The sequence below is a fragment of the Budorcas taxicolor genome, chromosome 1, assembly GCF_023091745.1.
Source record: "Budorcas taxicolor isolate Tak-1 chromosome 1, Takin1.1, whole genome shotgun sequence".
Taxonomy (NCBI): Eukaryota; Metazoa; Chordata; class Mammalia; order Artiodactyla; family Bovidae; genus Budorcas; species Budorcas taxicolor.
Genome location: NC_068910.1, coordinates 5092323 through 5114428, shown reverse-complemented (window position 1 = coordinate 5114428; position 22106 = coordinate 5092323). Strand labels below are relative to the sequence as shown.

The 22106-nt window shown below is 53.0% G+C and overlaps 2 protein-coding genes across 3 annotated transcripts in view; one reads left to right on the top strand and one right to left on the bottom strand.

Moving 5' to 3' along the window:
- Positions 1 to 17890, top strand: part of ATG7 (autophagy related 7) — a 266203-nt gene extending 248313 nt beyond the window's left edge. The window contains exon 18 of one of the 2 annotated variants that reach the window (XM_052635718.1): positions 17646 to 17890. In XM_052635718.1, coding sequence (XP_052491678.1) covers positions 17646 to 17678 — 33 coding nt within the window. In that variant the 3' untranslated portion in view covers positions 17679 to 17890. The remainder of the gene's footprint in view (positions 1 to 17645) is intronic. The other variant, XM_052635647.1, reaches the window with a different exon arrangement.
- A 765-nt stretch (positions 17891 to 18655) lies between these two features.
- VGLL4 (vestigial like family member 4) overlaps positions 18656 to 22106 on the bottom strand; it is a 72608-nt gene continuing 69157 nt past the window's right edge. Inside the window, exons 4-5 of the mRNA XM_052635828.1 lie at positions 21573 to 21693; positions 18656 to 21244 (exon numbers count right to left, since the gene is read on the bottom strand). Of these exons, the coding sequence (XP_052491788.1) occupies positions 20979 to 21244; positions 21573 to 21693 (387 nt within the window). The 3' untranslated portion in view covers positions 18656 to 20978. The remainder of the gene's footprint in view (positions 21245 to 21572; positions 21694 to 22106) is intronic.

Below are 22106 nucleotides of genomic sequence, written 5' to 3'. Positions count from 1 at the left end.
CTTCCAGTGAATATTCAGGGTTGATTTCCTTTAGGATGGACTGGTTGGATGTCCTTGCAGTCCAAGGGACTCTCAAGAGTCTTCTCGAGCACCGCAGTTCGAAAGCATCAATTCTTTGGTGCTCGGCCTTCTTTATAGTCCAGCTCTCACATCCATACATACTTCCTCCACAGAGAGCATTGGTTTCTTTCCTGATTTCTGAGTCTCAGGCCCCATTCTCCCTCAAGGATCTGAATGCAGCAATGAAGGAGGTGTTACATAAATCCTGTGTCCGTTAGGAAATCCTCAGCCAGGAGCCGAAAGGGCCCATGCTCCTGTGGCCTCAGCACAGTTGGACTTGGATCCATTTAACGTTTCTTAAGGGCCCAGTTGTCGCCAGGCCCTGGGTGAGTGCTCTCCACCCGTGGCGTGTTTACCCTTGAGAGCTCTTGTGAGGATAACTCTGCACCTGAGTCTCATACACAGTAGGAAACCTTGCCTGAGGTCACAGAGCTTTTGAGTGGGGGAGCCCGGATCTGAACTCGGGAGCACTGGCTCTGTAGAGGTAGACCTAACTCATAATCCTTGTGAGTGAGCACGTGAAGGAGTGACATCTCAGGAGGAAGCAGCTCTGGGGTCCTTTCAGCAGGAAAAGCTTTAATTAGACTCTTCTGTGAGACCAATCACAGCTTCTAAGAGCTGACCAAGAAACGCTCATGATGTGAACGGGATTTTTTTTTTTCTTTTCCAGGTTGTTAATTTGTGTTCCCAATAATTTCAGACACATAACAGCACATACCGTGTTACCTGATGTCGGGTACTGTTCTGAGCACTTTAAAGTCTTTGTCACACAGCCCTATGAAGATGCTGTTTCTGTCTTCATTTTTCAGATGAGAAAACAGTCACAGAGAGATTAGGTAAATTGCCCAAGGTCACCCAGCTAGTAAGTGGGATGTGGTCCCGGAAGTCTGGCGTCAGAGGCCAGGCTCGTTAGCCCCGGGCTAACACTCGGGGTGTTGATTGGTGACTAAAGGGGAAATCCTAGCCAGGCTAAGAGAAGGGCTGCCAATCAGCTATGGAAGCAAAGACACTGGACTGAAGTGGTTTTATTACGCTTAGAGTGGCTGGAAAATTACACTCTGGGTCAGGCAGTGGGAGACAGTCTGGGTGCTGAAAAAGTGGGAGGGGCCCCCCCGCCTTGGGAACTGCCTACCCTCTGCCTTCTTGGCCATTTTGGAAAAGCCACAGTATTCCTCTTAAATCATATATCTTGGCAATTATTATAAACATTGGGCTTTCCTGGTGACTCAGATGGTAAAGAATCTGCCTGCAATATGGGAGACCTGGGTTCAGTCCCTGGGTTGGGAAGATTCCCTGGAGGAGGGCATGGCAACGCACTCCAGCATTCTTGCCGGGAGAATCCATAGACAGAGGAGCGAGCTTGGTTGGCTACAGTCCATGGGATTGCAAAGAGTCAGACACGACCGAATGACTAAGCGCAGCACAGCATATACTTATATTCTGTGAACGTCCCACCTTTTAGCTTTTTTTGCTGAATTTTAAAATATCAAATGTATTGAGGTTGAATTTACACAGAGTGAAATGTATGTAAGAGTATACTTCCCTATGATTTTTGACAAACTTACACATGTGTAACTACCACCAAAGTCAAAATACAGACGATGTCTAATCACCCCAAAAGGTTAAGATTTCCTCAGGGCCCCTAACGCTGAAATCCTACACCACCCACCCCCAGGCAGTCAAGGGTCTGATTTCCATCAGTCATTACAGATTCCTTTTGTATTTCCCAAGGTTTCATATAAATGCAACCACATTTTTTATTTTTTTAAAATTTATTCTTACTTATATCTCAGTATACAATGTGTTGATTTGAATTTATTTCTTACAGTGTTAGTGTTAGCTAGACCTCCCCCCGCACCCTGTCCCATAACTTTCATTTGTTTGTGTTGAGAATGATCATGATCTAGTCTCTTAGCAACTTCAAAGCTCGTAACACTACCGTTTTGTATCATGTCTGTGCTGCGCGTCAGCTCTTCGGGACCTATTTATCAACTAGCTGCAAGTGTGTCCCCTTACACACCATCTCCCCAGGTGCTCCAAGCCCTCAGCCTCTGGTAACCGTCACCCCGTTCTCTGTTCTTACAAGTTTGCCTCTTTCAGATTCCACCTATGTGATGTCAGACAATGCTTGTTTTCTCCGTGTGGCATCACTGAGCACCGTGCCCCCAGGTCTGTCCTCACTGAAGGTGGCAGGACTTCCTTCTCCCTCGGCTGACTGCATTCCACTGTGTGTGTGTGTCTTCTCGGTCTGTTCATCTGTTGACAGACACGTAGGTTGTGTTCGTATCTTGGTGGTTGTGAGTGACACTGCAGTAAACACGGGATTGCAGGTATCTTTTTGATATCCTGTTTTCCTTTCCTTTGGATAGATACCCAGGAGTGGAATCAGTGGATCAGAAAGTAATTCTCTACTGTACTTTTTTTTTTTTTCTGAGGAATTCCCATACTGTTTTCCATACTAAAGTGAACCAATTTGTATTCCCACCAACTGTGTTCAAGGATTCCCTTTTTTTCCACATCCTCACCAACATTGGTTACTTTTCTCTTCGGTGCTAGCCATTCTAACAGGTATGAGGTAATGCGTCATTGTGGGTTTGATTTGCATTTCCCTGATGACGAGTGATGTTAAGCATCTTTTCAGGTACCTGTTGGCCGTCTGCATGTCTTTGGACAAATGTCTGTTTAGTTCCTCTGCTCATTGTTTAAATCAGATTGCTTAGATTATCGTTTAGTTCTGTGGTAGTGGTTGTTACTGAGTTGTGTGAGTTCCTTATATATTTTGGATATTAACCCCTCATCTCATATATGATTTGCAAGTGTTTCCTTCCATTCTTAGGCTTCCCTGGTGGCTCAGACAGTAAAGACTCTGCCTGCAGTGAGGGAGACCCAAGTTCAATCTCTGGGTCAGGAAGATCCCCTGGAGAAGGAAATGGTAACGCACTCTAATATCCTTGCCTGGAGAATTCCTTGGACAGAGGAGCCTGGTGGGCTAACAGTCCATGTAGCCACAAAGAGCTGGACACGAATGAGTGACTAACGCTTTTCCTCCCATTTGTAGATGGCCTTTTTATTTCACAGTTTCTTCAGCTGTGCAAAATCTTTTTAGCTTGACGTTGTCCACTTGTTGATTTTTGCTTTTGTTACTTGTGCTTTTGGTATCATATAAAAAGGACCATCGCCAAGACCAATGTCAAGGAGTTTCTTCCATATCAGGTTTTTTGTATCAGGTCTTATGTGTAAGTTTTTAATCCCTTTTGAGTTACTTTCTGTGAGTGGTACAAGATAAGGATCCAGTCTCATTTTTCTGCATGTGGTTTACTGGTTTTCCTAACACCATTTACTGAAAACACTTATCGCGTATTCTTGGCTCCTTTGTCAAGCAGTAACTGACCAGAAACCCAGGGGCTTATTTCTGAGCTGTCTGTCCTGCTGCACTGGCCTCTGTGTCTGTGCTGGTGCCAGTACCGTACTGGTTTAATGACTGTAGTTTGTAGTGTAGTTTGAAATCAGGGAGTGTGATGGTTCCACCTCTGTTCTTCTTCCTCAAGATTGCTTTGGCTATCTGGGGGCCTTCTGTGGTTCCATACAAATTTTAGGATCGTGTTTTGGAATCATATATTGAATACTCTTTTGTGTAGCTTCTTCTGTTCAGTAAAGTTTTGAGATTCCTCCATTTCCTTGCATGGGTCAGTAGTTTGTCTTTTTTTTTTTATTGCTGAAGAGCATCCCATTTTATATCATAATTGTTTCTTCACTTATGAGTATTTGTGTCCAGTTTGAGACTATTAAAAATAAAGCTCTGATGTGAGATTGTCGAACAGGTAGGTCTCCATGTGGACCCGTGTTTCCATTCATCTGAGTGATTACCTAGAACTGGAATTGCTGGGTTATCATTATAAGTTCATATTTAAGTTTTTGTCAGTATATAGGAGTTTAATTGATATCTGAATTTAGTTCTGTCTTGTGGGGCGCATATTTTATTTTTCAGAAGCTGTTGAACTGTGTATCAAAGGTGTGTGCCGTCTCTTCCATCAGCAGAGCGTGAGAATTCTGTTGTTTTCAACTCTGAGAGCTGGCCTTCCCTTTAATTTTGGCCATTTGGGTGGGTACATGGCTTTTATTTCAGCTTTCTGATGACCGTGGATGTTGACCATCTTCTCAGGTATTTAATTACCATCTGTCTTTTTCGTGACACCTCTCTCATATCTTGTGACCACGTTCCCACTGGGTAATTTATCTTCCTATGATCGAGTCATAAGAGTTCCTTAACGTTTCTGGACAGAGGTCCTTTGTCACTTGTCTGTCTGCATTGCACATGTTTTCTCGGTATCTTTGGCTTGCCTCTTCATTTCCTTAGCATTGTCTTTAAAAGAGAAAAGGCTTTGAATTTTGATGAAATCCAGTCTATTTTTTATTTTATGGTCCATACTTTCAGTATCCTAGGAATTCTTTGCCTACATCTATGTCTCTCATCAGTTAAAGAAGATGCCTTTTGCTTTTACATATGTGTCCATGATTCATTTCAGATTCATTTCTCTGTGTGATTTGGGATAAAGCTCAGGTTCATTTTTCTCCATGAGGAGATCTCACTGTTCGAGCACTGTGTGGTGGAAAGACGCTCCTTTCCCCTTTATGTTACTTTGGCAGCTTGGTTGAAGGTCATTCCCATGTGTGTGGGGAGAGGTCTGTTTCTCGGCCGTGATCCACCCTCATCTCCGGACCACGCTCGGGTTCCTGCTCTTTCCACCTCTGTCTCATCCCTGGCCTCTGCTGGTCCTGCCCAGAGGCCAGCACTCAGGAGACTCCTGCAGGGGTTGCACCTGGCTGTGTACCGATGCCCAGGGCACCTGCGTTTGCAGATTTAAAGTTTCCAACTTCTCTTCTTGGTACCAAGTCGCTTCTCCTGCATCTGTTTAGATGCTGCGTTCACATCACGCTGGAGCTCTGAGCTCACACGCTTGCCTCCCGCCTCCCTGCCCCTCTCCAACGTTTGACCCCGAAAGCCCTCTGAGGCAGAGAACAGAAATGCCAGAGCGCCTGCCTTTTTATGGGGGCCTCTTCAGAAAGTCTTCTGAGGCCCTGAAAAGAACTACATAATGGAAACCATTTTGCAGCCTCCAGCACGGGTATTTATCTCAATAATCATTTCATTTAAAATGTGGGTCAAACATATAAATCATATCTTGAAAGAAAGTATGTTGGTGCCACAGAAATCGCCCTGTGTTCTTACCACCTAATTTGAAAAATGTGTTTTGAAGTCAGGAAGAAAGGAAACAAGCCTGGGGCCTGGCCGCTTTCCCCCACATGCCCCCTTCCTTCACGTCGTCCCCAAAATAAGTCCCGCTCCTGCCCAAATGCAGCAGGGAGTCCACACCCTGAAGTTAGTCACTCCCTGCTATTTTAGTCTCCCTCCTTCCAGACGAGGGGTTGGGAACCCGAGCCCGCCACTCCTCACCCGTCCTCATCCCTGGACGCCACCGACCCCCGCAGCAGTGGTCAGTTGGGCCCCGTCTTTATAAACCCTCCTCAGAGCTCTTAGATGCTGGTGCTCATTTAAGGACATGCCCGGAGGGAGGGAGCCCCTCTTCCAGACTGTCTCCCTTCACTCCTCAGCACAAGAGAGCAACAGCCGCTAGTCCTGGCGCCCAGAACCACGCCCTCACCTCCACACACCGGGCAGGGGAGGGGGGTGTCAGGATCCCCCCTCTTTACACCACACTTTTTCCCCGATCACCGAAGTCACAGGTCAGCACCATAAAGTGAAAGTGTGAGTCGCTCGGTCGTGTCTGACCCCATGGGCGGTAGCACGCCAGGCTCCTCTGTCCATGGGGATTTTCCAGGCAAGAATAGTCGAGTGGGTAGGCATGCCTTTCTCCACGGGATCTTCCCAACCCAGGGATTGAACCCAGGTCTCCCACACTGCAGGTGAACTCTCCACCATTTGAGCTTCCTGAGTATTATTTTTTTTAAAAAATGCTCAAATCAAGAATGAAACTCACACCCATGATTTTCACCACTCAATCTGCTTTCTGCTTCTGGTTCTTTTTTTTTTTTTTTTTTCCCTGCAAGCCCCAGGGTCAGACTGAGCATACAGTTTTATTTTCTCCTTTCATTTCAGACACTTCTGATCATTTTATCGTATCATTAAAACTTGCCTGAAAGCATGTTTAACGCCTGCCTGATCCTCCCTCTGGTGCTGGACCAGGCTCTCTGGATGCCCTCCTCCCTGGGGGTGTGTGTGAGGGGGAAGGACAAGGACAGCAGCCCCAGCCAGCAGTTTCTCTTTTTCTGGCCCAAGGGGTGGCTTGAGCCCCCTGCCCACCATGGGCTGTACCTTCTCCCCGCCCACCCACATCCCTCTGCCCACAACACCTGAGCAGCCCTGGAAAGGTGGATGCAAGCCTGGGGGACTGTCAGCGGGTGGTGGCGTTGAGGTCTGTGCCTCCAGCCTGGGTACCGCTCACAGCAGCCTCTTCTCTCCGCTTCCCTCCGCCTCCTTGGAGATGACGGGCCCCCGGCCCCCCTCCAGGGCCTCCTCCTGTCGCTTGTCTGTGTCCCACATCAGCTGTGTTCTCGGTGCCTGGAGCAGGGAGGTGAGGACCAGCCAGGAGACCCCGGCACTCACGGGGGCTGGCCCGGCATGCTGACCCTTTTCTCTGGATCTTGGTTCTGGGGTGTAAGGTTATTCTCATCACCTCTTGTCACCTGGAGCCCAGAGCACCTGTGTGGAGATGGGGGGAACAGAGGCCCCCAGAGGTGCCGTGCGGCCCAGCCTTGTGCCCAAGCCCTGGCTTGCCCCTCCGTGGGCTTTGATCAGCTGTGGGGGCTGCAGGCAGACAGAGTTGTCCCCTCACCCCGGGAAGAGGCCCCGCCCCTGCTGCCACTGCAGGCAGCTCTTTTGGATTTCCTTCCTGTTTAGCTCACGCCATAGCATGGGGCTTCCCTGGTGGCTCAGATGATAAAGTGTCTGCCTGCAATGTGAGAAACAGGGTTCATCCCTGGGTTGGGAAGATTACCTGGAGAAGGAAATGGCAACCCACTCCAGTACTCTTGCCTGGAAAATCCCATGGATGGAGCCTGGTAGGCTACAGTCCATGGGGTCGCAGAGTCAGACACAACTGAGTGAGTACACTTTCACTTTCACAGCATGGAGTAGAGTTCCCTGAGCTGTATAGTAGGTTCTCTCTGAAAGTGAAAGTCGGCTCAAGTCGTGTCGGACTCTTTGCGACCCCATGGACTACACAGTCCATGAAATTCTCCAGGCCAGAATACTGGAGTAGGTAGCCTATCCCATCTCCAGCGGATCTTCCCGGCCCAGGAGTTGAACCGGGATCTCCTGCATTGCAGGCGGATTCTTTGCCATCTGAGCTACCAGGGAAGCCCTCAGGTTCCCGTTAGTTCTCTGTGTTATGCACATTGTCAGTGCCTTTGCCCACCGCCTGCCGGCGTACGCAGTGAAGTCCTTATTTGCAGCCCACCAGCTGCCTTGGCCACCACAGGTTCTTTCTATGAAAACCTTAGTCTTCTTCCTGGACCCGAAGGGCAGTGCACATGGGGCCCCTGAATCTGGCGCCCATGGGGAAGGCAAAGGGGGAGGCTGGTGAGAAGTTTAGCCCCGGACACTCCGGAGTTCTGCAAGTTCTAGCCGCGCCTCCTCCAGCCAGAGTTCGGGGCGGGGTTCCCGGGAAGAGGGTTGGGCCTTAATTCCTCCCCACATCTGGCGCCCAGAGGAGGTTTGAGTATTCGGGACCTGAGTCTGGAGTGGCAGGCGGGTGTCTTTCAGAAGGGGAGGGACCAGGGTGGGGTGCCCCGGGGGGTGTGCACATCCCGGAGGCGGGGGCCTTCGGGGTCATTTCATCTCCCTGAAGGAGGGTGAAAGGCAGGTGGACGGAGGTGGGCAAGGGGCTGGCATGGCCAGCGACAGCGCAGGCCTGGCCTTCCCACGCAGGCCTGGGCTCCCCTGCGGGGGCCCTCCCCCTCCACCCTGGCCTCCCTCCCGGACCCTCGGCCCTCTCTCTGCTCCACCAGCGGCCCAGGCGGTTCCCTCCAGTCACCCCTGTCTGAGGGGCTGGAAGGGTCTTCAGCTTCTGACCCCAGGGTGCACCTGGGGACACTGCACGTGCGCATTGTGCACTCGGATGCTGGGCTGACTGTGAAAGAGAGGGCAGGGTTATCCCTTGGTGTGACCGGAGCACGGGCTGGGAACCCAGGACCTGCCTGAGCCTCTACCCGGCGGCCCCTCCCATTCCCCTCCCCAGGGGTGTGTGCCGCAACCCGACCCCGGACAGACAGGTTAGCCCCCCACGGCTGTTCACACACAGCCTCATCCCCGGCCGGAACTAAGCCCACTTCCAGGCCTCTGGGAGTCCACAAGCAAGAGCTGCCCACCACTCTGCACCCCCAGGGCCTGGCATGGGGCCCACCTAGGGCTCCCAGGGAGGAGGAGGAGGCGTCAATGGTCTGGACTCAAAGGTGGCTCCACTGCCCACCTACCTAGCAGGAGGTGCCCACAGCCCTGCCCCACCATCCCGTGGGCCTGGAAGCCAAGGGCTTGACCTGCCAGGATGCCCAGCAAAGCAGGTGGACTGAGGGACTAAAAAAAAGAACTTTCATATTGGCGTGGCGCCGATTAACAAGGTTGTGATAATTTCAGGTGCATAGCGGAGTGACTCAGCCATACAGGTATCCATTCTCCCCAAACTCCCCTCCCATCCAGGCTGCCACATAACACTGAGCGGAGTTCCCTGTGCTGTGCCGCGGGCCCTTGCCGGTTACCCATTCTAAATATAGCCGTGTGTATGCATCCATCCCAAACTCCCCAACTATCCCTTCCCTCCAGCCCTCCCTCCCTGGCAACCGTAAGGTTGTTCTCTGTGTGTTTCTGTTTTGTAGATAAATGCATTTGTGTAATTCCTTTTTAGATTTCACGTATAAAGGCTGTCACACAATGTCTCTCCTCCTCTGTCTGACTTCACTCAGTGTGACAATCTCTAGGTCATCCATGTTGCTGCAGGTGGCATTATTTCATTGTTTTTAATGGCTGAGTGGTATTTCATTGTATACGCGTACATCTTCTTTATCCATTCCTCTGTCAGTGGGCCTCTAGGTCGCTTCCACGTCTTGGCTGCTGTAAACCCTGGGCTGCATGTATCCTTTTGGACCGTGTTTTTCCCCAGGAATGTGCCCAGGAGTGGGATCGCAAGGTCATCGGGTAGCTCTATCTGTGCTTTTTTTTTTTTTTTTTTAAGGAACCTCCATACTGTTCTCCTTAGCCGTCACACCAACTCGCATTCCTAGCGACCATGTCGGAGGCTTGACGGGCCCTTTCTTTACTGCTTGACTCTTGGGTGTTCTGCTCACACCCGACATTCCCCTCTCCTTTCTCCGCTGTGGAAGAGTGGTTCTGTTCCCAGAGCAGATGATTCTGAATCTTGTTCATTGAGAAGCTATGTATCGGGCCAGGCCCCCCAGCAGGGCTGGGAGCACAGGGGTCCCACAGGCCGGGCCCCGACCTCAGGAGCGCCCAGCCCTCTGGGGAGTCAGGCAGAGGCACAGACTGAAACGCAGAGCTGAGAATGGGGGATGCTGAGGCTGGTGAACAGGGAACCCTCCCTGACCCCCCAGCCCCCCAGTTTCCACAGGTCTCGTGAGAGAAGTCCTGGCCACCTGGACAGGCCCTCCTCCTGTCTCCTGCAGCACCACCGAGTAGGCGCTTCTGAGTCAGCGTTCGCGAGGGAATGACTGAGTGAATGGCTATTAGTGTGAGCTACGTGGACCCACAATGGGACCTTTCTTCCCCCAAGTGGACGGAACCCTGGCTCAATCCCTGCTGGGGAAGCGCCGTCCAGTGACACCCCTCGCCACCCCCAACCCGCCCTCCCCCCCATCTTCCCAATGGGAAGAGTCGTGCCTCCAAGGGTGCCGGCCAGGGGGTGTGGGGAGCAGGGCTGCTCAGAGAGAGCCACAGGTTTTTATTTTTAATCTTAAAAAAAAATAGAAACGCTAAAACTAGGTTTCAAAAACTGTGGCCTATTTTAAATGTTTACATTGAACAAATGAACACTTTTAACACACGCACAAATATAATTGTGCCATTTACGGGATAATTACAGTGTTTACCAAAGAAAAACCCCAGTCTGCAGGCTCCAGGCAGTGTGGTCCAGAAATGGGACGCAAGTTTGAAACTGCGTGACGAACGGCCCCTTGAAACTCGTCTGCGTCTCCGGGAGAGTGGACAGGGAGGCCTGGAGCCCTCCGGTGCGTGTGGTCCAGCGCGCGCCCTGATGGCTGGACAGCTCCCCTTCCCCAGATTGGGTGCCCCCTCCTGCGCACACCCCTACACTGGCCTACAGGCAGTGGCACTTCCTCTGGGTGGGCTGTCCCTGCTGCAGGGCGACAGCTAGGGGACAGGACGACCCCCCACCCCGTCAGAGACCGCCCAGGCCCCCCAGCCAGCCAGAGCACAGGCTGCAGCCGATCCTCTCCCAGGGGGCCGGAACAATGCAGGCTCAGCTTTCTGAACAGGGTCGGGGGACGGAGCGGGGAGCCCGGGAGCCAGGGCGCCCTGCCTGGCCTTTCCTCTGCCCTGGGCTGGCATGCTTCCTGTGCGTGCCTTTGGCCATGGGGCTTCTCACTGCATGCCCGCCTAACAGGATGGGAGTCCAGGCACACGCTTCTGTCCCTTTCTGTAGAAGGAATTTCACTCAGCAGTAAGGACGTGGTGAGATAAAGCAGGAAGAGCCTCCACTCTCCCCCTTAGCAGCTCGGCCTCCGTGGCGGGTTACAGAAGTCCCTCTGCTCTTGAGGGACCTCTGTGTGAAAGGGGACGGTCTCCCCAACGTCCTTAGGCTCTCAAGAATATGGAGCGTAGGCAGGTGTTTGGCCAAATAACACTCCACTGCAGGGAGGGCCCCCGTTTTCCACTGATCGCTTGGTGGACATTTGGGTGGTTTCTTTTTTTTACTGTTATGAATAGTGCTATGAACATTCATGCACTCCTGTTTATGTGGCTGTGGACTTTCATTTCTGTCAGGTATACACCCAGGAGTGGAGTTTCTGGGTGATTTGGGAACTCTTGTCTGATGAGCTACTGAACTGCTTTCCAAAGAAGCCTCACCGTCTTACGCTTAGTTTCCCCAAACCTTTGCCGACACTGGCTACTGCCTGGCTTTTTGATTAAAGCCATCCTAATGGGTGCAGAGTGTTATCTCCTTGAGGCTTTGCTTTGTGTTGTCCCGAACCCTACAGATGATCCAGTGTCTTTTCAGGCGCTTCTTGGCCGTTTGTCTGTTTTGGAGGAACGTCTGTTCGTTCCTTAGCCCGTCTTATGTGCGTGCGTGCTCAGTCGTCTCCGACTCTGCGACCCCGTGGACTGCAGCCCGCCAGGCTCCTCCACCCATAGGATTTCCCAGGCGAGGATACTGGAGTGGGCTGCCATGTCCTCCTCCAGGGGATCTTCCCGACCCAAGGATTGAACCCGGGTCTCTTGGTTTTCTGCCTGTTCTTTCGGTTATTTTTCTTTTTGGTTTTAAATATGCAAAACATTTACTTGATTCTAAAGTGAAAAAGATATGTTCAAAGCAGCCGCGCGTCCATTCCACCCACGCCTAAGAGGTAGCCATCTGCTTTAATTTCCAGTTTATCATTCCGTTAATATTGCTGCATTTTCATCTGCGGGTCTGAAGGCTCCCATCCTGGCAGTGGTACAGGTCAGCAGGGTTTTCCCCGCACTACTCACACTGTCAAGCTTTGGGGCTTTTGCCAATCTGAGTCAATCTGAGTGATGAGAAATGGCCTGTGTAGCTTTTTTTTTTTTTTAATCACTTTTATTATAGTGCAGTTTACATGTAGTAAAACACACCTATTTCAAGTGTACAGTTTGGTGAGTGTGGCAAACGATGTACTCTCTGTCGCCACAGGTTAGTCCTGCCCTTTCCAGAGTTTCCCGTGGGTGGATTTATGGAGTGTGCGGTCTTGTGTCCGGAGGCCCCCTTGACACAGCAGAGCGACCGTGAGATGTGTGCAGGCGCTCTGTGCCTTGGGGGCAGGTTCCTTCAGTGGTGGGCAGCGTCCGCTGTATGGTGTCCCTGTTTGCCTCTCGATGGGTTGGGCGTAGGCTGCACCTGTTACAAACCAAGCCCGCCGTGAGCCTTCTGGCACAGTCCTTTCGCAAGCCCATGTTTGTGTTCCTTTGGGGGCACAGGTGAGGTGTGCGTGTGGCCTTCCTGTCTCTAGGCCTTCCCCCGGAGTGGCCGTGCCCCCTCCAGTCCCACCAGCAGCGCTGGGTGAGCTCCGGCCGCCACCCGCCCCCGCTCCGTTCTCACCGACCGTCGGTGTTGCCAGCCACAGGTTTTCACCTCGGCCATTCCAGAAGGCTTCATTTCTTAAAAGATGTTTACTGGAATATAGTTGATTTACATTGTTGCATTAGCTTCAGGTGCAGTGATGTAAATCATTTCTACATACATCCACTCTTAGTTGAGATGCTTTCCCCACACAGACCACCACCGAATACTGAGTAGAGCTCCCTGGGCTTTACAGCAGGCCTTATTAGTTCTCTTTTATACACAGTACGTATCCTCCCCACGCCCGTTCCCCTCTGGTAACCGTAAGTCTGTCTCCTACTTACTTGTGAAAGTAAGTCACTTCCTTGTGACTCTTCTGTTTTCTAAGTAAGTTCATCTGTACCGTTTTCTTTAGATTACACATATTTTAATAGGTCATAGGATACTTGTTGTCCTCTGGCCGACTTCACTCAGTATGACAGTCTCTAGGTCCATTCACGTTGCTGTAGATGGCATTATTTCGTTTTCTATGGCTAATATTCCGTCGCATATATGTACCGTATCTTCTTTACACATTCCTCCATCAGCGGAGGAGGATGTTTACAACATCTTGGCTGTTGGAAATAATGCTGCTGTGAACACTGGGGTGTGGGTGTCTTTTTGAATTAGTTTTCTCCAGATAGATGCCCAGGAGCTGGATTGTTGGATCGTAAGTGTCTATATTTAGGGTTTTTTTCTATGGGATTATAATTGCTTTACAATGTTGTGTTAGTGTCTGCTGTACAAGAGAGTGAGTCAGCTCTGTGTACGCACACCTCCCCTTCCTCTCAAGCGCCCTGCCTCCCACCCCTCCAGGCTGTCCTGGGGCTCCGGGCTGAGCGCCCCTACTGCACAGCAGCTTCCCACAGCTCTCCGTCTCACGCGGGGTCGTGCATGCGTCAGCGCTGCCCTCTCAGTCTGTCCCAGCACCTCCCATGGTGCCCACAGGTCTCTTCTCGACATCTGTGTCTCTTTTACTGCCCTGCAAATAGAGTCATACCATTTTTCTAGATTCCGTGTGTGTGTGTGTGCACTCAGTGATGTCCGACGCTTTGCAACCCCATGGACTGTAGCCTGCAGCCTCCTCTGTCCATGGAATTTTCCAGGCAAGAAATACTAGAGGGGGTAGCCACTTCCCACTCTCGGGGATCTTCCTGACCCAGGGATCAAACCCACGTCTCCTGCATCCCCTGGACTGGCAGGTGGGTTATTCACCAGCGCACCACCTGGGCAGATTGCATACGTATGCATGAATACATATTTTCCCCTTTCTGACTCTTCACTGTGTGAGACTCTAGGTTCATTCTCGCCACTACAGATGACCCAGTTTCATTCCCCTTTCGTGACTGCGCCATTCATCTGTGGATAGACACGTAGGCCGCTTGCATGTCCTGGGGACTGTAAACCGTGCTGCAGTGAACGGTGGGGGTGGTGTGTCTTGCACGGTCCTCGCAGGGAATAGATGCCCAGGAGTGGGACTGCTGGACCATATGGTCATCGGCTTTCCGTTTCTTAAGGACCCTCCATACTGTTCTCCATACTGGTGGCCCCAGTTCCCTGCCACCGGCAGTACCAGGGGGTCCCTTTCTCTGCACCCTTTCCGGTAGTGGTGGAGGTTTCACAGTGGCTGTCCTGGCCAGCGTGAGGCGATGCCTCACTGTGGCTTGGATTTGCGCGTCTCTGTGTGTGCCCTTCAGCCATCTCGTTGTGGTTTAGATTTGCGTTTCCCTGGAGCCTAAGGATGCTGAGCATCTTTTCAGGTTGTTGATAGTACTATATTTCCTCTGCTATTAAATATCTGGTGAATCTTCCCCATGTTAAAAAAGATCAGACTATTTGTCTATTATTGAGCTGGAAGAGTTCTTTGTATATTTTGATACACGTCCTCTCTATGTACCACGTGGCTGTTTTCCTGTGGCCTGTGGTACGCCTTTTCAGTTTCGTGGTGGTGTCTTTCACAGACGTTCTGAAAACTGTGTCCTGCAAAGCTTTAGCATTTCTTTTACTCTAAGTAAGGTTGAACACCTTTTCTTATGTATCGAAGCTATTTCCAAGTCTTTTCCTGTAAACTGCCCATGTTTTGGCCTGTTTTTTTTTTTTTTTAATCAGTTTATTGGTTTTTATCTCCTTGATTTTAAAAGAGCTTTTATATGTTAGGGGATGGTATAAGGTTATGTTTTCACCCAGTGTGTGTCGTTTGTCTTTTCAGCTCTATTTATAGAGCTTTTTCCATACAGAATTCCTCCTGTGTGTTTTTACATAATCCAGTGTATCTGTTTTTGTTGTTTATAGACTTTGATTATAGGCTGCCCACTCCCAGGTTATAAAGAAATTCACCCACGTTTGCATCTAGTATTCGAATAGTTCATTTTTTTACCTTCAAGAGATGTAACAAAAATTTTGTCTCTGCTCCATTTGGAGTTGATTTGGATATACAGTGAGGCATGGAATGAATCTTACCTTTTTGGAAATGACTCTCCAGTTGTCCTCATATCATTTAAAAGCTCCTATCTTTCTAATGATTTGAGGTCATTATTGTTGAAACGGTGGATTTCCGTATGTCTTGGACATCCTATCCTGTCCTGTTTCTCAGCCATCTGGCTCCCCTGGCCCCTCTGCCTGTGGTTCTGCTGCCGCAACGTCTAAATTACAGATTTGATGATGTTTAAACGCAGTGTAGGGGAACCTCCTCACTGTTCTTTTCATACTCAAAGGGTCCCTCATTTTTTTTTTTCCCCACATAAACTTTAAAGCCAGCTTGTCTAGCTCCAGGAAAGATACTTGATTTTTCTTAAAATCGGGATTGTGTTAAATTTATGTTCACTCAGGAAAGGGAACATCTTTGCTGATATTGAATTGCCCCGTGCAAAAACCCAGGGTAAGTCCCCATTTCTCCCAGGGCACTTTGCACACAGGTCTTGTGAGGACTGTTCTGAAGGGGTTTCTCTGTAGACATGTGAATTTTCTGTTAGGCTTGCTTCCCAGTCCTTTCTCTCTTTCACTGGGCTCATCTCTTTCATTATGTTTTCTAACTGGATGTTGTTTGTATACAGGAAGGCTGTAATTGAGTCGTTAATTTGGTATCTTCCTATGTTACTGAATACTCATTACTGACTGTACTCATCGAAGCATTTTCTTGGGTTTTCTAAGTAAACTTGCATATCATCTTACAAAAAGACCATTTATCTCTTCCTTAAGCTACAGGGATTTTTAAAGCTTTGTGTTACATATTGCCAAACCTCTGGCACCAATTTATACTTCTCTTGGAAGTGTTTATTCACACCCTTGCCAGCACTGAGTGTTAAAATTTTTTAAATCTTTGTCAATTTCTTACCACCTTTATTCATTAAGAGGACATTCATGGGCCCCTTTGGTCTACAGAGGACAACTCTGCCTACAATGTACAGGCCTACTCTGACTACCGTCAGCATAAACTCTAAGCACACTGGTCTTGGAGACTGTAGGCAGAGGGGTCCTGCAGGCTCTAGACAGACTGTCTGCAGCCTATAGGTAGAGTGGTCCTGGGATTAGAGGCAGCATGTTCCTGCAGCCAGTAGGCAGTGGTGCTCAGACTGTAGGCAGAGTCTTTCTGCAGAGTACAGGCAGTGTGGTCCTGCAGACGTGTCCTAGACTAGAGGCACAGTGGTCTTGGAGACTGCAGTCAGGACCACTCTGACCCAGATCTATCTACCCGCCCACAGACTGCAGCCCACGGGAACTCCAGGCCGTGGTCTGCAGGCTGCATTCATCCTCACAGTTTGTGCTGCTCGTGCCCTGACCACCTCCCCTTTCCTCCAGGCCCTGCCATCCACTGTTTAGCCTCTGGTTCTGTGAGTCTGGCTGTTTTTTAGCGTCTGTATGTTAAGTCTTATGATACTGTTTGTTGATCGTGAAATTTCTTGGGGTTCACAAGTCAGACTCCCTCTAGAGAGCAGCCCACGGCAGAGGATGGGCTGCCCTCTCATAGAAACCCCATCCTGGGCCTAGAGGAGGATGCCTAATGCCACCTCCCCTTCAGCAGAGTCCCAGCGTCCCTTGGGTGCCTTCCTTGTACCCCGGAACCTTCTGGGCAGGGCCTGGACCCCTCCCCACCACCCATGCTCAGGCCTGCTGTCTCCCCTTCTAATTGCAGACGCCCTTCCCCACTAGACCACACAGGAGGGCAGCGGAGTGGGCCATGTCCCCCTCCCCATGCCCAGAGCCTGGGCAGGGCAATGGAGCGTCCTGACCTGCGGGGCTCACTGCCCCCCACCTGGATCTGGTCCAGGCACCCTCTTTATTCTCCTAACCCCCGCTCCCCTGTGCTCCCAGCCCCGCACCTTACTTGCTGTGTGACCGAGGGCTAGCTGACGCCCCTCTCTGAGCCAGTTTCCACGGGCTGTAGTGAGTTGTGGAGGGAGCCTCTGGCCTCACGTGGCACAGGGAGGGCTCCACAGGCATGTGGGTGCACGGAATGAGAGCGAAGAGTTAAGTGCGCAGCAAGCCCTCTAACGGCTCTTCCCCACTGCAGGAACCGGGGGAGCGGCGGGTGCAGCCTCTCTTGAATGGCACCCACGCCCTCCGCTCCACCCAACAGGGCAGGCCCAAGCCTGCTCTGAGCCGGGGGAGCCCAGCCTCAGCACGTGGGCATCGCGCCTTCAGACAGCGGGGTCTTCATGGTCTCGCCGCAGCGTGCTCGGGCAGCAGGGAGTGGGCACCAGGGAGGGGTGTGTGAGGCCCCAGGCGGCGGCCCTCGGAGGACATGCCCTTCTCAGTGTGTCCCCCACAGCCCCCACGCTGCAGCCAAGCCGCTGTGGATGCCGATGGTTACCTTGGCTGTGCCTCCCTGCCTCCCAGGCCAGCCTCCTGTAAACACCGCCTTCCTTCTCTCAGCTCTCTGAGCACGGAGGTGGCCTTTTGCAACCAATTCTAGGAATTTGGCAAGTCTGTGGGACTAAGGTCAGGGACCAGGCCCCCCCCCCCACGCCCCCAGGGTGCGGGGAGCCCCCAGGCCCCCCATGCTGGCCGCGGCCTTCTTTCTCCGGGGTTCACGCTGAGGGGGCCGAGAGGGAGCGGGAGCAGCGGCGAGGGCCGCCTCGGGAAGGCCGGCAGGATCGGCGCCGCAGAGCCCGGCCACACCCCAGCGGCCCCCGGCTCTGAGCCGCGGTTTCCTCCCGCGAGAAGCAGGGCGGTGCTTCGGTGGAGACGGGGAGCCGGGGGCGCACGGCCCTGAGACGGCCCCGCAGGCGGGCGGACACTGAGCATCTCCCCTTCTCCACGCAGATCTGGGACATGAGTGACGACGAGACCGTCTGACACGCGCCTCGCGCTCCGAGGCCGCCGCCCCAGGACTGCACCTCGGCCCCACGACCCCCGAGCTGGAGGCCCGGCCTGCCTCCTCGCCGGGAGCCGCTGGCGTCCTCCGTTTCCGACAGCTCCTCATCCCGCGGTTCTGAGCTCAATAATAACCTTGGCTTCGGCACTGCCGGTGACCTGGGACTTGGTCCCCTCCACGAGCGGTTCTTTCTTCTTGGCGGGGCGCGCGCTCCTCCTGGCCGGGACCCCCATGGGGGAGTGACGGCGCGGGGGTGATGGTGGTGGCCAAGAGACCCGAGGGGAGCAAAAAGCCGGCTCCTTACAGCAGCCTTTGTGGGGGCTGCGGCCCCAGCTTGGCCGGCCAGAGGGGACGCGGGACAGAAGGGGCCACGCGGGCCCAGGGAAGCAGACCTCCACTGGGGACGCAGGCTACGGCTGGGCGGCTCCCCACCTCCTCTGCGCTGGGGGAAGGAGACCGGGCTCCTTCCTTGGAGCTGCCAGGGCAGGGCCCTCCTGCCCTGGGGCCTGGCCTGAGCGCCTGCTCCCAGGTCCCACCTCCGCCTGGAGGCCTCAACTCCAGGGGGTGCGGAGTGGGTGGTGGGTCTGCCTCCGTGCAGCCGGGGGGATGGTCAGAGGGTTTGGGGGAGGCGCCCTGCTGGGGTCACTCGGGCTGATTCCACTCTTCATCCTGGGCTGCACCTCTGTGGCCGCCACCGAGCAGGGCACAGAAGCCAGGAGCAGGGCCCTTACCACAATTCTGTGCACGCGCGCTGTCCTCTTTTATCTTGGGCAAGGAAGCAAAGTCAGTGATGAGTCTTCAGTTGGGCTGCTGTAGGTTTTAAATGATGCTTCTCTTTTTGAGAGTTAAAAATTGGTTTAAGCCCCACATTGGCTGGAAAACTAGAGGCCACTGGACACCAGGCACTGAGCCCACCCCACTGTCCCCCAGGGCCCAAGGATCACCCTGACAGTTTGTGGTTTAAGAGCACTTTATTATTGTTCTTAAGGCTACTTTTAAGTACAAAAAAAAGATGGCCTGCCAAACCTTTTTTTTTTTTTTTTCTCTTCTTCTTCTTCCAGGAAAAACAGGCCACAGAGAATGGTATATTACAGATTTACAAACACAGAGAGAATGGTCTGAACGCACTGCGGAGGGCCTGGCTCTGTGGAGAACCTCTCTGTGCCCCGAGGCCGAGGAGTGTCCCCCTGCCCGGGGCCCCTCCCGGCGGCCACTCCCAGCAGGGACCCGGCCCTTGGCGCTCCTGTTTCCCCTCCCCAGCGATGTCCTCGCTGGCGGGCGCCCATTCTGCACAGAGCCGCCGGCAGTGGGTCGTTTTCCTGGGCGACACTCAGTAGCCTGTAGCAATAACAAACTAGTGGCTATTAAGGCAGATGCAGTGTTCTCATAGAATAACTGTGTTCCTGCACTTTTACAGACAAATCTACGACGAAAAAAAAAAAAAAGATCAACTTTTTTTTCCAAACAAAAAAAAAACAATATGAATGATTACAATAGGAAAAGGGAAAAATTAAATAGCTACATATCATTAACAAATTAATTGTTCTTCAAAAAATACCTACAAATTTCTCTGTACATTCTTTACGCACAGCGTAATGATGGTCTTAAAGTTACCTATATAAAAAAAGTGTTCTCAATGATTTTTTTTTCCTACAGAAAATATAGGGGCCTGGATGCAAAAGCCTGGAAGCCCAGTGAAGTGGGAGGGAAATGCGTGCGGGGTTGGGGGGGAGACGCCTTCCTCCTGCCTCTTCAAAGGCCTGCAGCCCCAGGAGCCCAGCGCCCACCTGGTCACCCAGTGCCAACTGTGAAAGTCACCAGCGAACCTCTATCTTTCTCCTACTGACGACCAGGCCAGGGGACAGGCCAGAGCCCTGGTGGGCGGGGCCAGGAGGCAGCGCCGGGAGGGGCGGGGCCCAAGAGAAGGTTCCCGGAAACAAAAGCAGCTGTCGAACATCCACAGCTGGGTCTGTCATGCTTGCTTCTTCACCTAATTCCTAGTTAGTAGCTATGACTATAGCAAATGATAATAAATGCAGTAATAACTGTATAAAGTCAGAGGAATGTATACTGCCTTGGCCCCAGCGCACGAGAGGAAGCACACAAAAATACCGCGTCAGATTGTCGGGAATCTGCTGTCCGGCCAAGGGAACAGAGCAGTTTCTGCATCGAGAGGGAAGCTGGGAGACACCAGTCCCAACTCCCCTGGGAGCAGGCAGGGCGGCAGAAAATAGCCGATGCTGTCAGCCTGCGGCCACCGCTCCAGCATCCTACTCGGCCGCTGACCAGCCACTCGCCCGCCAGCGTCCAGGGCCTGCCAGGGAGTAACGTGGATATCAAATACAAATCTTAGAGTACAACTGTACCAGCAGTAAGTATATCTAGGACTGTAACTGACAAAAATAAAACGCATTCTGAAAAGAAGCTAGTTAAGTATTAAGGATTTTTTGTTTACTGTCTATACAGTTAATAGAAACCAGCTATTTTTATCCATTAAAACATGCATCACTGTTTAAAGCACTACAGGCTCCTCCAACTTCAGCTCTAGCCTAACAAACTGCAGTGTTCAGAAAAGGTAAAATGCCCGTGATTGGTAAGAGTCTGCAGTCCAGTTGCAAGCACCTGAAATCTAGACAGAGAAAGACCTATAGCCTGCATGAGGCTTCCCCTTTCCAAAGCGGTTTTGTCTAAATTAAAAACAACAAAAAACACAAATGGTCACAAATGTCATCCTGAAACCCTCTGTTTCTCAGCAGTTTGCCCTCAGAGCACCAGCGTCTCGCACAAAGCTGTCAGGCAGGCCACTCGAGTCCTCCTCCCATAGTGCAAATCAGACACGACAGTCCTGTTCTCTTCAAGTAGACGCACACACAAGCACGCACACACGCAGGCTGGGAGCGGAGCCGCGCATGCCCGGCTCTCGAGAAGCGAACGGAAAAGCACAGAGCGTCGGGGTCGCCAGTGGCCTGGCCTGTGACTGAGAAGGCGCGAGCCGCGGCGGCCCGGCCTCGCAGGGCGCTGACCTGTCCAGGCGTCTTTGGTAACCGAGGCGGACAGAGGTGCCCCACGCGGCGCCGCCAGCATGTCTGAGGGCCCCGAGGACGAAGACCAAGTAAGTACGAAACACAACAGAAACCCCACCACGTGGTTTTTGCGAATCACCCATCCCTCCCTCTCCCACCGAATTTTTTTCCCCAATTTTTCCATTTTTTTAAGCACTGACTGTTCAAAGCTCAGGCAAACCATGCAGATGGACGTGGTGTCGGAGGGCGGCGCTCCCTTCAGGAGACCACGGACGGGGAATGGCCGTGGCTGACCATGTGGGCCGAGGGGCTGGCGGGCTGGCCCCGGCGCGAGGCCGACTCGGGGCTGCTGGACGCGCCGTCCTTGGCCGCCTTGATCTGGAGCCACGTGTCGCCCAGGGCCTTGGCGAAGTGGTCGTCCACGGAGCCCGTGATGGACACGGAGTTGGGGGCCGGCTCTGGCTCCTTGTAGTTCTTGCCCAGGCTGCGGCGGAAGTGCTCCTCCACCACGGGGTCGCAGGTGGCTGGAGAACAGTGGGGGGACGGCGGTCAGAGCGGGGACCGCACAGAGGGTGGCCGCGGCGCGGGGCGCGTCTTGGCGCCTGCTGCTCGGGGCCGTGCGCGCGCACCTTCACGCACACCTGGCGCGGCGACGACCGCCCCGAGGCTGGACTCGAGGGGCCCTGGAGGGCGGGGCCCACGGGCTGCTCCCCCCGCCCGGCCCGGCGCCTCTGTGCTGGGACAACGCAGCCCTGCGCAGGGGCCCCGAGGCCGCCGTTTCGGGAACAGGAGGGTAAGGGGCGCTGAGTCCCGCGCCCTGTTGGGGGGTGGGGGGCACGCGCAGGCACTCACAGCTCGGGGTCCGCCGGTAGCTGGCCGGGCCGGCCGCGCAGCCGCTGTGCGCCACCGGGCAGTGCGAGAGGTTGCAGTTGCGGGCGCTGGCGGAGGCGCATGTGATCACCGAGGGCCGGTTCTGCAGGGGGAAGGCTGGCGTGAGCGGCAAGCACCTGTTGGGGGGTTGCCGACCCCACCCGGCCACCCCGCCCTCGCGTTCCTCCCCTGCTCCGAGGCAGGACGGCCACCCCAGTGCTCCTCAGCCTGGCCGGGCACCCACTGAACCGGGAGAGCCCCCATAGGTGCGCATGGGGCCTTCTCCCCAGCACCCCTTTCCCGCCGAGCACCCCCTGCTAGACCTCTCCCGGCCCAAAGGCAGATCTGGTCAAGGCCCTCCTCCGCTTCGTGGTTCCCACTCTGAAGCTCAAGGACCCAAATCCACAGTGAACAAGCGCCGAGGAGGTGTGCCGGGCCCCCTCTGAGCAGCAGCCGTGTGAGTCGCCGAGCCCCGGGGACAGAGGCTTGGCTGCTGGGCTGAAATGGGACCATCAC